Source organism: Anomaloglossus baeobatrachus, chromosome 4 (assembly GCF_048569485.1).
Source record: "Anomaloglossus baeobatrachus isolate aAnoBae1 chromosome 4, aAnoBae1.hap1, whole genome shotgun sequence".
NCBI classification, from domain to species: Eukaryota; Metazoa; Chordata; class Amphibia; order Anura; family Aromobatidae; genus Anomaloglossus; species Anomaloglossus baeobatrachus.
Genome location: NC_134356.1, coordinates 233,685,514 through 233,702,829, shown reverse-complemented (window position 1 = coordinate 233,702,829; position 17,316 = coordinate 233,685,514). Strand labels below are relative to the sequence as shown.

Genomic DNA, 17,316 nt, shown 5'->3' with positions numbered 1-17,316 from the left:
GCTGGAAGAGTGCCTGACGCCATCTGTCAAGCATGGTGGAGGTAATGTGATAGTCTGGGGTTGCTTTGGTGATGGTAAAGTGGGAGATTTGTACAAGGTAAAAGGGATTTTGAATAAGGAAGGCTATCACTCTATTTTGCAACGCCATGCCATACCCTGTGGACAACACTTGATTGGAGCCAATTTCATCCTACAACAGGACAATGACCCAAAGCACACCTCCAAATTATGCATGAACTATTTAGGGAAGAAGCAGGCAGCTGGTATTCTATCTGTAATGGAGTGGCCAGCCCAGTCACCAGATCTCAACCCTATTGAGCAACTTGGGAGAAACTTGACCATATGGTACGCAAAAAATGCCGATCAATCAAGGGATGAAATATCTCCAGATTACCTCATCAAATTAACAGCTAGAATGCCAAAGGTCTGCAAAGCTGTAATTGCTGCAATGGAGCATTCTGTGACGGCAGCAACGTTATTATTATTTCAAGTAAAAATCATTATTTATAACCTAGTCAACTGGACTATACTTCCTATTCATTATGCAACTCATTTGATAAAATAAAAATATGATTTTTCATGGAAATGGCAAAATTGTCTGGGTGACCACGAACTTTTGAACTGTTGTGTCTGTTTAAATATTATCAATATACTGGGATAGATTTTAACATGTGCCATTCTGGATGATACAATTGCTGAATCCTCAGATATTTTACCCTAATTTTATACTATCTACTGATTAGCTTATTTTACACCAAGATTTCACATAGTGGCTGTCACGCTCCCTAGGTCCCGTCGCCGCCTGTCACTCACCGCTCCGGTCTCCGGTTCTCCTGCCCGCGGCGGTCCCTCTCACTCCCCCTCCTGTACGTCCTCTGTGCCTTCCGGCCGCCGGTCCCGGCGTTCTCCTGCGACCCCGGACACTCCGTCTGGCTCCCCTGCATCTCCTTCACCTTCCCCGCCACTTCCTGCTCTGGTTTCCGGCACTCGGGCCTCACGCATGCGCATTAGGGCGCGCGTGCTCACTCACCTTTTCTTAAAGGGCCAGCGTCCCGGGAACAGGATATGGCTGATTACAGGTACAGGGTATATAAGACTTCCTTTTCAATGTGGGCGGTGCCTGTTCAACGTGTTCTTCTAGCTAGGTGTTCAGGTCCCTCTGTCTTGTGTACCCAGTTTAACCCTGTCTACTCCGCAGTGCCCGTCTGCCGTCCCGACTGTGTCCAGTGTGTCAGCCTCCCAGGAGGTGTCCCGGTGACTGTCTGCTGTGGATCCCGCCATCTTCCATCAGCTTGAACCCGTCACCGATCCTGGATCCCACTTAGATACTTCAGCCTGCCCATCCCGCTGGATCCGGACCCCGTCTGCTATTTCTACTCGGCACCTGTACCTGGTTCCAGTCATCCGTCCTGCCTACAGTTCCCGTTGGACTCTTAGGGGTACTTTGCACGCTGCGACATCACAAGCCGATGCTGCGAAGTCGAGCACGATAGTCCCTGCCCCCGTCGCAGCAGCGATATTTTGTGATTGCTGCCGTAGCAAACATTATCGCTACGGCAGCTTCACATGCACTCACCTGCCCTGCGATGTCGCTCTGGCCGGCAAACCGCCTCCTTCCTAAGGGGGCGGGTCGTGCGGTGTCACAGCGACTTCACACGGCAGGCGGCCAATAGCATCGGAGGGGCGGAGATGAGCAGGATGTAAACATCCTGCCCTCCTCCTCACTTTTGCATTGCAGCCGGGACGCAGGTAGGAGATATTCCTCGCTCCTGCGACTTCATACACAGCGATGTGTGCTGCCGCAGGAACGAGGAACAACATCGTACCTGTCACTGCACCGGCATTATGGAAATGTCGGACCCTACACCGATGATACGATAACGACGCTTTTGCACTCGTTAATCGTATCAAAAAGGATTTGCACACTATGATATCGACTGCGACGCCGGATGTGCATCACTTTCGATTTGACCCCACCGACATCGCACCTGTGATGTCATAGTGTGCAAAGCCCGCCTAAGTCATTTCCCGTAAAGACTTCTGTAGGACCCGTACTCCGTACCCCAAGTGTTCCGGCTACCGTGCATCTAGGCCCTCTGGTGGGGTGATCGGACAGTCCCTGTATAGGGGTTAGCTCCGGGTCGCCTCTCTGGGGGAGTGCGGTGCACGGTCCCGTGAATCCACCTCCAGGACGTTACAGTGGCACACTTTAGGGCACAAACCTTTCACAAAGTCAATCCTATTTACAAACCAGTCCCACCAAATGGTTGGAACAAAAAGTGTTGAAAATGTATGACATATGCAGTTCAAGGCATGGAGGTTGGGGTGTTTTTTGTACAAATTGTTTCAAATTTGTGGCATGTTCATTTTAATAGATCTGCCCCACTGTGCTAGTGAAATGGTAAATGGTTCTTGCTATTCATCAAGTACATCTTCGGAAGCTGGCAAATAGCAAAAAAATATTAACTTGAATAGACTCTCCTACACATAAAGACGGGAATATGCTGGACCCCGAACTCGGCTCAGTGCATGTTACTAACTCCGCTCTCCCGCTCTCTGACCAGTATCACCACAACCTTCTTTCATTCTCTGTCAAGAACTGTCAACCCCCACTTACCACACTTATACGTGCCATTAAAACTCAGAAACTTATGATGAATTTTCATTCATCATTGGCCTCAATTGGCTCCATTTCATGTCCAGACTCTGCTCTGAAACATAATAATTAAACACTGCAAAATGCCCTGGATGAAGATGCACCTCCTACACATAGAACAACTTATCATCGATGATGGCAACCGTGGTTCAAACTGCAAACTGCAAAAAGTGCTCTAAGTGTGCTGAACATCTGTGGAGAAAATCCCATTTGGCCAAAGATTTCAACCATTATAAATGTATGTTTAAAACATACAACTCTGCCCTTCACCTCTCTAAACAAGCTTACTTCAATACCCTCATCACCTCGCTATACAACAATCCTATAAAAACTATTTGACACTTGTCATTCCCTCCGCAGTCCAACAGTGCAGACATGTGGTCTGATATGCAGGCATCTTGCCTGACATCTTCCTTCCCGCACATCATCTAGCTCACTTTCTGTCTTTGAACCAGTCACAAACAAGAAGTTATCAGGTTCTTTGCGTCTTCTTACCCTACTACCTGCACCACTGATCCTAATTAATCCCATCTGCCTTAGTCCCTTTCCCTGACTATCACCATTCAGCTAACTAAAATATTTAACCTGTCTCTCATCTGGTGTCTTTCCCTCCTCCTTCAAACACGCCAGCATACCTACATTACTAAAAAAAAGCATCCCTCGACAATAACTGTGCTGCTAACAACAGACCTGTCAATAATCTCCTCTTCATTTCTAAACTTTTGGAATGATTGGTTCACTCCTTTCTAATCCGCTCTCAGATAATTTTTTTCTTGACCCTTTGCAATCTGATTTCTGCTTCTTACACTTTACTGAAACTGCCAATACTAAAATCTCTAATGGGCTACCAAAACTTGCAATTCTAGAAAGTGCTAGTGTCTTAAAAATGCACTGAATGAATAGAAGCGACTGAAAAGGTAAATGTGTGCAAGGACAGAATTAATCACACTATTAAAATATCTTAAACTTTATTAAATAAAATTGATTAACAGCAGAATATACAAATGATCCCGACAATACAAACAAGGATTAAAATTTGTAATTATCTACTAACAGCTAAATCTAATTGCTACTACTCCCTGCTGATTCTCCTGGATCTCTGCTACATTTCACACTGTGGACCATCAGCTCTTCCTCACTATGTTACACTCTATTGGCATCTGTTGGTTCTCTCTTGGTTCTCCTCCTACATCTCTGACTGCTCCTTCTCTGTATCTCTTGCTGGCGCCTCTTCCTCTTCCCCTTACTGATGGGGTGTCTCAAGATTTCAATCCTAGGTCCCCTCCACTTTTTCCTATATACTGCCCCTCCTGGCAAACCATCAGTAAATTTGGTTTTCATTACCATCTCTATGCTGATGACACCCAATTATACACATCATCTCCTGAAATCACCCCTACATTACTACAAAATCCCAATGATCGTGTGCTGTTTCTAACATCAAGTCCTCCCTCTATCTAAAACTGAATCTGTCAACAACTGAACTTTTTATGTTTCCTCCCTCTAACCTTTCTAAACCCAATATTGCCATTTTCGTGTGTGGTTCTTCCATTACTCAACAGCAGCATGACCGCTGTCTTGGGGTTATATTTGACTCAGATCTCTCCTTCATTCCCTACATCTGATCACTCGCTCTCTAATATCGTCTACACCTCAAAAATATCTCCACAATTCGGCCTTTTATTGCCTTTGACTCTGCAAAAACTCTTACTGTTGCTCTTATTCATTCTTGTCTGCAACTCTCTACTAATCAGTTTCACTCTTACAAAACCCATCCCTCTCCAATTGATCCTTAATGCAGCAGCCAGGATCATATTCCTTCCAATTACTACACTAATGCCTCTCCCCTGTTCCAGTCATTGCACTGGTTGTCCATCTGCTTTAGAGTCCAATATAAACTTATCACAAAGCCCTCTATAGTTATTCTCAACTCTAAATCTCTTCCCTCATCTCTATCAGCCTACCCATGCCCTCTGTTCCACTAATGATCAAAGACAGCCATCCTCTATAATCCAAACCTCATACTCCCATCTACAAGACTTCTAGTAAGCTGCACCAATTCCCTGAAATACACAGTCCACTTTGATTGATTAACTGCCAATACCCACAATTTTATGAATGCCCTAAAGATGCACTTCTTTAGACTAGCCTATCGCCTCCCTTCATTAATCAAACTATTCCCATTTTGCCCCTATAAAATTTACCTCCAAATTCACACACACTCCATGGAAACAACAGAACTCTGCACTTGTACAGATACTGGCTGGTCAACAGTTCAAGCAGCATTATTTGAATAACCTATTGGTTAAATTGATGGCTGGACCATACATGAAAATCACTTTTTAACCATTTATTTTATTTTGTGCCTCCCATATTTTCCTATTTCCTCATAGACTGTAAGCTTGTGAGCACGGCCCTCACTCCTCTTGGTATCTATTGAATTATGTATATTGTCTTTACAAGTACCCTCTAAATTGTAAACTTCTGCAGAATATGTTGGCGCTACACAAATAAAAAAATATTATTACATTATTAATAGACTCAGCGCCTTAAAAAGTTTGTCGACAAAAAAAAGTTAAACACCTAATACTTTTAATTTAGAACTTCACAAATCTGAAGGTTTGTGATGTGCTGTTATAGTATAGCCTATTTGGAAAGTAAAGGGCATAGCAACCAATATGAGCCAATAAACAAACTAGATCTGTGTGAGCAGTGGCGGACACAGACATAAGAGGGCCCCTGTGCAAGAATAGTATATGGGCCCTTTACAGTCCAAGAGCTCAGCCTCATCATAATACACAATCCCACCTGTTTTGATGATGTAAGTGGGACCCCTTGGGCCCTGAACAGCTGTACAGATTGAACTAATGATATGTCCATCCCTGATTTCGAGAACACTCAATACTCATTGTATATTTGATCACTTTTACAGGAATCAACAAATGCAAACCAAGTTTTTATGTTAAATATATACAGTATATTTTTATTATTTTTCATTCATTTTTTGTGTCTAAGTTGAATTAGCATGCACTACCTGTTTGGAAGGTATCGCTTTTCAGCAGTCTCAGTATCATCCCAGTCTTGATGGACTTGATGGACAGCACAAACAGCAATGTAATCCAATAAAGACTAAATAAAAGCTGGCATAGCTAAGCAGACACATTTAACACATAAAGTGGAGTACTGGCACAGGGTTACACATGAACTCAATATATGGTGCCATGCATAGAGACAGGCATGTCTCGTAATACTAAAAATGAATAAAATAGGCACTCACAAGCTAGGGCGTATCTTCTTTATTTCAACAAAAAAAGATTTTTAGAAGGATACAGGGGTTAAAATCAAAAGAAACAATGGGCAAGGGCCGTTTCATGCTATATACTTCGTTTCGAGTCTGGAATAAGTGCAGTGGATAGTGTTAAACAGCCATTGCCTGTTGTTTCTCACTTGATTTTAATCAGATGACCTATGAATAACTCTTTTTTTAAGAAATATAAAAGATAAGACTTATCTGGTGAGTTCTGCCCTCACTCCTGTTTTTGGATTATGTTTGGGTGAATGTACTCTAAAGGCCCCGTTACACGCAACGACATCGCTAACGAGATGTCGCTGGGGTCATGGAATTCGTGACGCACATTTGGCCTTGTTAGCGACGTCATTGCGTGTGACACATACCAGCGACCACTAACGATCCCAAATACCAAATCGTTGATTGTTGACACGTCGTTCATTTTCAAAATATCGTTGCTCGTTTGGGACGCAGGTTGTTCGTTGTTCCTGAGGCAGCACATATCGCTACGTGTGACACCCCGGGAACGACGAACAACAGCGTTCCTGCGTCCTCAGGCAACGAGGTGGAAGTGACGTTCATGCGGCTGCTCTCCGCCCCTCTACTTCAATTGGTGGCCTGCTGTGTGACGTCGCTGTGACGCCGCACAAACCGCCCCCTTAAAAAAGAGGTTGTTCGACGGCAACAGCGACGTCGTTAGGAAGGTAAGTTGGTGTGACGCGTACCGGTGATATTGTTCGCCACGGGCAGCAATTTGCCCGTGACGCACAAACGACGGGTGCGGGTGCTATCGCTAGCGACATCGCTAGCGATGTTGCTGCGTGTAAAGCAGCCTTTATACAGACTGTTTAGCTTTAATCCTAAATATACACATACACAAAGAAAACAGCAATTACTAATACACAACACACATTTAACTAAAGATATCAAGTCTATAAGCATTTTATTCATTAGCTCTATTTTAGGGTTATAACAGTAGAGCATGCAGTGCTTATGAAACTGGTTACAAAAGGAAAATAGCAGTCTTTTGTCTTATTAAATTCCAGTTTTCCAAACATTTACAAAGTGTAATAACACAGGTATGCAAAATTTTGGTTAATGACATTTTTTCCAATTCCAATGACTGTTTCTTATTTTTTCTTATGCCCCAATTTCAAAAACACTTACTTTTCACCATCAAGTACGGATTTTGCACAAAACGCACATGAAATTATGTACAAGAGAGATGAAAAAGAAAAATCTTTATTGTAGCCAAAAATATTCACAATGTTATATAAATAAATGTATTGAACGTTCATTCAGCAACTTTACTTGAATTGATTCTTGTGCCTTTTCCTTTTTTCTTCAAAGTTTCTCTTGACACCTTTATTCTTATAAAAGGCCTGTGGATCTTCCCTGTAAAGCATCCAGCAGTAGTCCACCATCTTGTTCATGTTCTATCTACCTTAGTATAATCGTTCCATCTCCTTGATATCCTAATGAAATCTTTCTCCTTGATCTTTGGTAACAACACCAAGGTTTTCAGAAAAGTAGCCCAAATGGGAATGTAAAAAATGTACCCTATTTTCCTGATGCACTTTTTTACTGAAAATTGGAAGAAAGAAAACATTGATTGGTGTCATAGTTCCAATGTACCTGGCTGTGGCTGTGGGGTGGTGTGGGTGGCGATAGAGGAGCTGGTCACAGGACGCAGGAGCAGGGTCAAAGGAGGCTGGAACCGGTACTGGGGCGTACACGTGTGCCCTCTAATAAAGAGAATGAAAATTCACTGCTCCCTACAACCATAATCCTATCCACCTCTCGGCACTGAAGCAGGAATAAGGGTATGGGGATCAGTAAATATTCATTCCCTTTAATAGTGGGCACACGTGATCACCCAGTTGCCGGATTTCAGCAGCGACTGGGGATCGCATATGTCCACTATTAAAGAGAATAAATATACCCTGCTCACCATGCCCATAATCCAGGGTATGGGGAGCAGTGAATATTCCAGCAGCTGACTTCCACCTGTAACTCGGGGTGCATGGCAGTGACGTCAAGTGCTGCACTGCTTAAACACTGACATTAGTTGCCAGCATCAGAAGAGGATACGATGAACTGGGGGAGCAGAGGAATGGTAAGTATAATTTTTTTATGTGTGTGGCATGATAGCGGACATATATACCAGGATGAAGGACATACAATGTGTGCAGAATTATTTGGCAAATGAGTATTTTGATCACATGATAATTTTTATACATGTTGTCCTACTCCAAGCTGTATAGACTTGAGAGCCAACTGCCAATTAAGTAAATCAGGTGATGTGCATCTCTGTAATGAGGAGGGGTGTGGTGTAATGACATCAACACCCTATATAAGGTGTCTTAATTATTAGGCAACTTCCTTTCCTTTGGCAAAATGGGTCAAAAAAGAGATTTGACAGGCTCTGAAAAGTCCCAAATTGTGAAATGCATTGCAAAGGGATGCAGCAGTCTTGAAATTGCCAAACTTTTGAAGCGTGATCACTGAACAATCAAGCATTTCACGGCAAATAGCCAACAGGGTCGCAAGAAGCGTGTTGGGCAAAAAGGCGCAAAATAACTGCCCATGAATTGAGGAAAATCAAACGTGAAGCTGCCAAGATGCCATTTGCCACCAGTTTGGCCATATTTCAGAGCTGCAACGGTACTGGAGTATCAAAAAGCACAAGGTGTGCCATACTCAGGGACATGGCCAAGGTAAGGAAGGCTGAAAAACGACCACCTTTGAACCAGAAACATAAGATAAAATGTCAAGACTGGGCCAAGAAATATCTTAAGACTGATTTTTCAAAGGTTTTATGGACTGATGAAATGAGAGTGACTCTTGATGGGCCAGATGGATGGGCCAGAGGCTGGATCAGCAAAAGGCAGAGAGCTCCACTCAGACTCAGACGCCAGCAAGGTGGAGGTGGGGACTAGTATGGGCTGATATCATCAAAGATGAATTTGTGGGACCTTTTCGGGTAGAGGATGGAGTGAAGCTCAACTCCCAGATCTTCCAGTTTCTGGAAGACAACTTCTTCAAGCAGTGGTACAGGAAGAAGTCAGTATCGTTCAAGAAAAACATGATTTTCATGCAGGACAATGCTCCATCACATGCATCCAACTACTCCACATCGTGGCTGGCCAGTAAAGGTTTAAAAGATGAAAAAATAATGACATGGCCCCCTTGTTCACCTGATCTGAACCCCATAGAGAATATGTGGTCCCTCATTAAATGTAAGATCTACAGGGAGTGAAAACAGTACACCTCTTGGAACAGTGTCTGGGAGGCGGTGGTGGCTTCTGCACGCAATGCTGATCGTAAACAGATCAAGCGACTGACAGAATCTATGTATGGTAGGCTGTTGAGTGTCATCATAAAGAAAGGTGGCAATATTGGTCACTAATTTTTTTGGGTTTTGTTTTTGCATGGCAGAAATGTTGACAGGTTGGGTCCAGGATGAGGGCCATATATAAAAGGATAGTAACATATATACAAGGATCGGGGTCATATATACCAGGATAGGGGTCATATATACCAGGATGGGGGCCATATGTACCAGGATGAGGGCCATATGTACTAGGATGAGGGGCATATATACCAGGATGGGGATCATATACTGTATACCAGGATGGGGCAAGGATGGGTAACATATGGGGCGTGAGACATCTGACACCATAAATAGCAGCTCCCAAGCTACAACAAAATACAGTAACATTAAATTCATCAGACAACCCATGGCTTTCAAACGTTTCGGCATCTTCTCCACGATGGACTTAAATTTTGGATCTTTGTTGTTACATAGGGATGTATTATTTATTTAGAACACGTCGTTCTTCATGGGTATCCGAATTTCAGACCCACAAAAAATACGCTTTCCTTCAGTTTTTCTACGGACAGCCCTTGAAACTTGATACGCAGGTACTCTAAAGTCTCTCCTTTCGTTTCAGCATTCAGAAACAGCTTAATCAGTCCAAGCTTAATATGGAGTGGTGACAGGACAACTTTACTGGTATAAATTAAACTTTTCGCAACTAAGTTCTTGAGTGTAGGTTGCAAATATATTCTCGCTGCCCAACTTTTTGGCTCCAATGACACTGCCCATAGCAACCAATTGCAGAGCAGGATTCCTTTCTTATACTGCAGAGGTAAAATGAAAGATATGATATGAGTCGATGCTCTAGACACCACCAAAAAATTTGGAAGCTGTTAAGAAAATCTTCTTTACTCACAGCAGCCAATCGCAACAATGTCCATTGATTTCTAACCAATTTAATGACACCAAGATCATCCACCAAAGGTCATGCAATGGGGTCAAAGTATGGTGATAGAAAAAGCCTGTGGAGTCAGTGTTCATGAAAAAACTGTACGTAATGGAATTATTTCAATATTTTTACTGAGTTCAACATTTGATGTATTTAAAAAATCACCTCTTAGTTTTCAAACAATTTTACCCTTGCAGACCTGTGCAACAGAAATGAATTTCTAATGCAGTGTTACATTGCTACATTGCGATTGCTTATACCTTTTATCTGTCACCTCCATTACTAAATTGCTATATTGAATATAGCACACTGGAATGAATCTTGTGTTTGCACTTTGGTGTTACAAGATAAATGGCGATGTGACTCACTCACCATCGCTATACTACAGCAATTACATAACCAAAATATTGTGCACCTGAACATCTATATTCTGTGAGGGGATGGCTGTGAATATGGTAGAACTAGGTCAGTGGTTAAGCATCTAAACTGATGCTTCATTCATAGTTAATAGGCATGACACATATATTTATAGTTAATAGGTATGACACATATAGCAGAGCACAGAGCTTTGCTATCTTTTTCAGTCTCAAACTTTAACTGAATCTGCAGCACATTTTAATTTATGTTACTCGCCTACATTGCGCCATTCATTTTCACAGCCATTTAAAGACATCATGATTCATGTCCTCATTATGTCTCACAATATAATTTTCCTATCACTATGTCTTTGGAGTGTGGGAGAAACTGGAGTACCTGGAGAAAACCCACGCAAACATGGGGGGAACATACAAACTCTTTGCAGATCTTGTGCTTGGTTAGATTGGTACCCAATATCCCAGCGAGGCTGCAAGGTTACAGTGCTAACCACTAAGCCACCAAGCTGCCCATGACCAAAGCTTCATTCAAAGTCTTCCTCTCTGAAGACAAGAACAGTCATAAAAGTCCGTTCTAAGGATGAGCTTCAGTCAGGGTCTTGTTATTCCTCATGTGCAACTATAAACAGAGCCATACACATAGACCGGATGAAATAAGTATTGAACATGTCATCAATTTTCTAAGTAAATATACTTCTAAAGGTTCTATTGACATGAATTTCTCTCCAGATGTTAGTAACAACTAATCCAATCTACATAGGCAAAAAAAATCAAATCATAGATGTCCATAAATTTGCTGATGTGTAATATTAAGAAAAGAAACTGGGGAAAAAGCATTGAACACACTTACTGAAATTTGTTTAATACTTCATACAAAAGCCTTTGTTGTTGATGACAACTTCAAGACGCCTCCTGTATGCAGAAATTAGTCACATGCGTTGAACAGGTGTGATTTTGGCCTATTCTTTCACACAAACATTCTTCAAATCCTGAAGGTTCCGTGGACGCTTTCTGTGAACTCTGAGTTTAGTTGCTTCCACAAATTTTCTATTGGATTCAGGTCAAGTGATCGGCTCGGCCACTCCAACAGCTTTATTTTCTTTCTCTGAAACCAATTGAGAGTTTCCATGGCTGTCTGTTTGAGATCATTGTCTTGCTGAAATGTCCACCCACACTTTATCTTCATCATCCTGATAGATGGCAGCAGATTTGGTATGGTATGGCTACATGCATCTGTCTTTTTCATTATTACATATTACTAAATTTATGGCCAGTTATGGTTTGATTTCTCTGCCTCTGTGGATTGGATGGGTAGTTATGAGATCTAGTGAGAAATTCATGTCAATAGCACGTTTAGAAATATATTTATTTAGAAAATTGGTGATGTGTTCAATACTTATTTCCCCAGTTGTATGTACCTTACCAATTTGATTTATTTTTAGTGTCAGTCCAACTCTCTGACTCCATGGGCCGGTTCATTAAAGGGAAGAGGTCAGCAGGACTTCACCACTCAAACTATTTAGATGTACGTGTAGCTTTTTCAAAGACAAGTCCAGCAATATTATCAAAGTTCAGGCTAATTCTAGATTACTAGCGTTTGAATTATAATGCAAATGAGGCTGAAGAGCTATGTATAGCCTCTGTCACTCCAGCTCTTTTCCCTACCCAACACTGCCTCATCCTGCTTAACTGAAAGCTCCTGTGCCTGAAGTTACTCAACATAGAGGCTCTCAGTCAAGCAGTAGGAGGTAGCGCTGAACGAGGAATAGAGCGGGAGTGACAGAGGTTTCAGACCAACAGTAGCTCTTTAGCTTAATTTGCATATCTGTGCAAACGCTGAATACTCAGTAATGGAGGAACAAACTGGCCATATAGAGATATTACTAGACTTCTCTTTGAGAGATCTATATAAACATATACACTGTGTGCAGAATTATTAGGCAAGTTGTATTTTAGAGGATTTTTTTATTATTGATCAACAACTATCTTCTCAATCAACCCAAAAGACTCATAAATATCAAAGCTTAATATTTTTGGAAGTTGGAGTGGGTTTTTGTTTAGATTTGGCTATCTTAGGAGGATATATCTTTGTGCAGGTAACTATTACTGTGCAGAATTATTAGGCAACTTAATAAAAAGCAAATATATTCCCATCTCACCTGTTTATTTTCACCAGGTAAACCAATATAACTGCACAAAATTTAGAAATAAACATTTCTGACATGCAAAAACAATACCCAAAAAAATTAGTGACCAATATAGCCACCTTTCTTTATGATGACATTCAACAGCCTACCATCCATAGAATCTGTCATAGATTGCTTGATCTGTTTACGATCAACATTGCATGCAGCAGCCACCACAGCCTCCCAGACACTGTTCCGAGAGGTGTACTGTTTTCCCTCCCTGTAGATCTTACATTTTATGAGGGACCACAGGTTCTCTATGGGGTTCAGATTAGGTGAACAAGGGGGCCATGTCATTATTTTTTCAACTTTTAGACCTTTACTGGCCAGCCACGCTGTGGAGTAGTTGGATACATGTGATGGAGCATTGTCCTGCATGAAAATCATGTTTTTCTTGAACGATACCGACTTCTTCCTGTACCACTGCTTGAAGAAGTTGTCTTCCAGAAACTGGCAGTAGGTCTGGGAGTTGAGCTTCACTCTATCCTCAACCCGAAAAGGTCCCACAAGTTCATCTTTGATGATACCAGCCCATACCAGTCATGTCATTACGCCACAACCCTCCTCATTACAGAGATGCACATCACCTGATTTACTTAATTGGTAGTTGGCTCTCAAGCCTATGCAGCTTGGAGTAGGACAACATGTATAATGTATAAAAATTATCATGTGATCAAAATACTAATAATGCCTAATAATTCTGCACACAGTGTAGATAGTGTTGGATGTGAAACCCTGGTGACAGAGTCCCTTTAAGACTGGCATTGGAAGACACTGATGGAGTAAGAGGCCTGCCACTTAATGAATAAGGCACATTCTACAACTGGCATGCGCCTCTGCCAGAAATGTCACTTCACTGGAGTACATTTTTTGTGTAATTTAAGCACTAAAGCGGTATCAGTTTTAAGCAATTTGCCAGGCAGACCCACTAAAGTTCCATCCATTTTGGTTGAATTGTGTTGGAATAGTGTAAAATGCCAAAAGCTGAACATTTTTTGCTCAACTTCAAGATGCACAAAAAAGTAGCAACATTTCAACATGTTATATGCCAGAAAATTGGCAAAAACACATTGGTGAATTGACAACTATGTCTTAAATTGATATAGCAGCCACATTAGCTTGTATTTACAAATGAGCGGACCTGAGCTTGACCAAAACCTCAATGGAAGTTATGGGCACTTCGGGTCTCCGCCCCCACATGCAGTCAGTCATAAATAGATTCCTCCCGGCAGTGGGTGAGAGGGGTTTTTCCATTTATTTATTTTTTGGTGCACACTACATCCGATCATGCTGCTGTTACCCCCCAGTGCAAGCCGTTCGATTCAAACACTGTAAGCGGTTCACACTAGGCTGAGCACCAAGCATACCAAACACAGCAATGCTCGCAGGAGTGGTGTTCAAAGATAAAGCACCCTAACTCTGTTTTTTTGTTTTGTGTTTTTTTAATAAAAGTCTCTGTTTAGTACGAACACTGAACCTTGGCTTTGCTCATCTCTACTTGTATTCTCTTTTGATAAACTTTTGTCACCGAAGAGATGGGTAACTGAAGCAGGGGCACCTAGACTGTCCTTCAGATTGGGGACTCTGCGCTGTCTCTTTTCCCAGAGGTACACTCAATGGCAGCGAGGTCTGGATCACCAGTGTGACCCTAACTCCTGCCCAAACCCTGGTCTAACACCCCCTTTCCCCCACTCCAGGGGAGAGCCCGGACCGAAGTAACAAACCCCACAAATAACACAGACAGGGGAGAACCAAAACACATACACAATACAATCAGAGTCAGGGGAGAGACAAAACATGCACAGGAAGAAATAACATCCACAGAGGAAATAAACTGACATCAGGGAATAACTCCTGCTGGACTGATGAGCAGTGAACATGAAACAGCCGATGCCCGGCTCTGGCTGAACAACTAACAGACATCAGGTTGCCTGTCACACTCTTCAGTGTGAACAGAGTCTGAAGCTGTCATGACACCTAGTGAGTGCAAAGCAGAACACCACATGACAGTTCTCCTCTGATGCAGAACTAAAATACGTACTGGACAATGTGCACTAATATAGTTCTGAACATGGACTCTGTTCTATAGTAACTATATATTGTTTACTCCTAGTCTGGTCAGATGAATCACAAAAGAGGGCAGAAGTTTGAGTGCCATGTATCTTCCCCATATTTTGAAAAGGTCATGAATAAATTCTAGAATGCAGGTTTTTTTTTTATAAACCACAATCAAACAAATTATCTCAAACTAAAATAGTATATACTAAATAATACCTTTTATTTCCCGCATAGTGATGAAGATTGCCAAGTTCATGAAGAGCCTGAGCTTTCAGTCCTTGTTGTCTGTCTGAATGAAGGATTTCTAAATTCCAGTGAAGAAAAAGAGTTATTCTTTACAGAATTTGTCCACTACATTATTTAAATTATAAATGGGCCCATGGGGCATTAAAACAAAAAAAAGAACATATACTCACTTATCATACCCCTTCTATTCTGCCGAAAACAGCTGCCAGTGTCACACGACTTCCTCTCTTGGTGGGGGACTTAATCTTCTCATCAAACCACAAATGGCCACAGATTGTTACATCCGATTTGGACAAAATGTGTAGGCTGTAACCAATCAGGTCCATTTATTACCTGCAACAGTCACATGACATCCTCCGCCAAAAGAGGAGGCCAGATGTCCAGGAAGCAACAGGCAACAAGGCAGTGAAACAGAGGAGTCTAACAGGTGAAGATATGTTCTTTTTTTTCATCAAATATCAGATTGGGCCATTTTTAAAATAAAAAATAAATAAGTGGGGAAAAGTTTTAAGGTATTTTAAAAACAATAAAATCTAACAGGTATAACAGCACAGAAGCGAAAACATAGTTATAATATGCTATTACCTAATATCTGATAACTTTCTTATTCAACGTAACTATATAGTTATAGCTTAATCTTAAACTTTGTACTGTATTGGGAACATATATAACACACATGTAAAGTTCATATAGTCCGAACTCAGATATCTGTGAAACCCACCCCATGGACAAACAGACTGTGATGTGTAGACTGGCCACCGATATGAACAGCCTCATAGGCATATTTGAGGTTGTTGTGTTCAAGTCAGAGGACCTGGGACCTGTACGTGCATCATGCTTCACAGAAGTCAAAATTTGGCGGCTATTGAGTTGAGGTCCAAAAATTCAAAGCCAGTCTGTACATCATGATCCATACATAGAATATGTGTCACAGACATCTGAATTGACACTAAGATATGTACACACAGTTTTATTGAGACAGTCAAAACCAACCCCCTTCAGTAAACGCTTCTTCTTTGGGGAGGTTTTTTTTTAATTTTCCTTGATTGGACAGTGTTTAGTTTGAAGCATTTTCTATCAGGAGATACTTCAAACCAGTGACATGCACTTTCTTTTCTCCCACGAGGTGTTTTAAACACCAGAAGAGTAAGAAAAATGTTCAAAAGACTTAATATATGATCAGCAAGTCATTTTACAAGAGAAATTAATAGAAAGAGTCTTTCAGGCTATTTTTCAGGCTTTTTTTTAGTAGACTCGCTTCAAAATGTTCCTTCAAAAACTCAGTGTGCACATACTGTCAAAATGCAGGAAAGTTCCTAAGACATGGACAATTAGGGATAATCTCAATATGAACACAAAGACACTACTGTAATAAAGAGGGTTACATATATTCCAGTAAGAAGAAGTTATGACCTAGCCACATGGACACTTATCGCTAGAACAGGAACTTCTGCCCCCATTTGAATGGCATGGCAATTGAGCATATCAAATGTTGTTCCCTTCATCTGAGTAAAGCATTATCATATGGATGGGTGATCATTTCTATTTCTGAAATACCCCTTAAGGCTAATTTTACACCATGTCTGTGGTGTATAATGGGTGAATATGCCAGGAAAATTCCAAACTTTATATACTGTTGTGGTTATAGATTTTAATGGCCATCCATATGCCAATGGAGTATCGTTTTGGGATATATTTGGTCAGTATAGGTAAGGAAGGATCAAGCCCAATTATGTTGAAAAACAAAGTTGACTACACTTTTCAATACAAATATATACATAATATTTGGTTTGGGATTTTTTTTTTTTCTAAACCGGTTTTTCCCTTCTAGACTTTTGGCTTCTACTGGCAACACTGTGTTAGAACAATGAAAACAAACAGCAGTGGAGTCATGACAATAGTGCACGTCACCGCTGCAGACAATCACTGAGCTCAATAGCTTGTGCCATTTCTGAGCTCAGTGATTGGCTGCAGCATAGATGTGCACTCTAGTGATTATGTTACGCATAAAGCCAGTACAAAGAGATCACAATAGCGACAGAAAGTTGACATTGGCCAACACAGGGTTGGACAATAGAGGCCAGAAGTGAAATCCACTTTTATATTGTCTGTGATCATTTTAGCTTGTCTTGAAGACCATATTTGGGTTGTTTTTCAAGAATTTAGGCAAAGTAGAGTCATAAATCACACTTTTGGTGCGTTTTCTGTTGCAAAAGCAATATAAAAATGTAAAAACAGT

At 41.3% G+C, this 17,316-nt stretch overlaps 1 protein-coding gene across 2 annotated transcripts in view; it reads right to left on the bottom strand.

Annotated features, from left to right (window-relative positions):
- CFAP54 (cilia and flagella associated protein 54) overlaps window positions 1–17,316 on the bottom strand; it is a 680,590-nt gene that overhangs the window by 230,705 nt on the left and 432,569 nt on the right. For both annotated transcript variants that reach the window (XM_075344744.1, XM_075344743.1), the window contains exon 43: window positions 15,048–15,135. In XM_075344744.1, coding sequence (XP_075200859.1) covers window positions 15,048–15,135 — 88 coding nt within the window. The remainder of the gene's footprint in view (window positions 1–15,047; window positions 15,136–17,316) is intronic.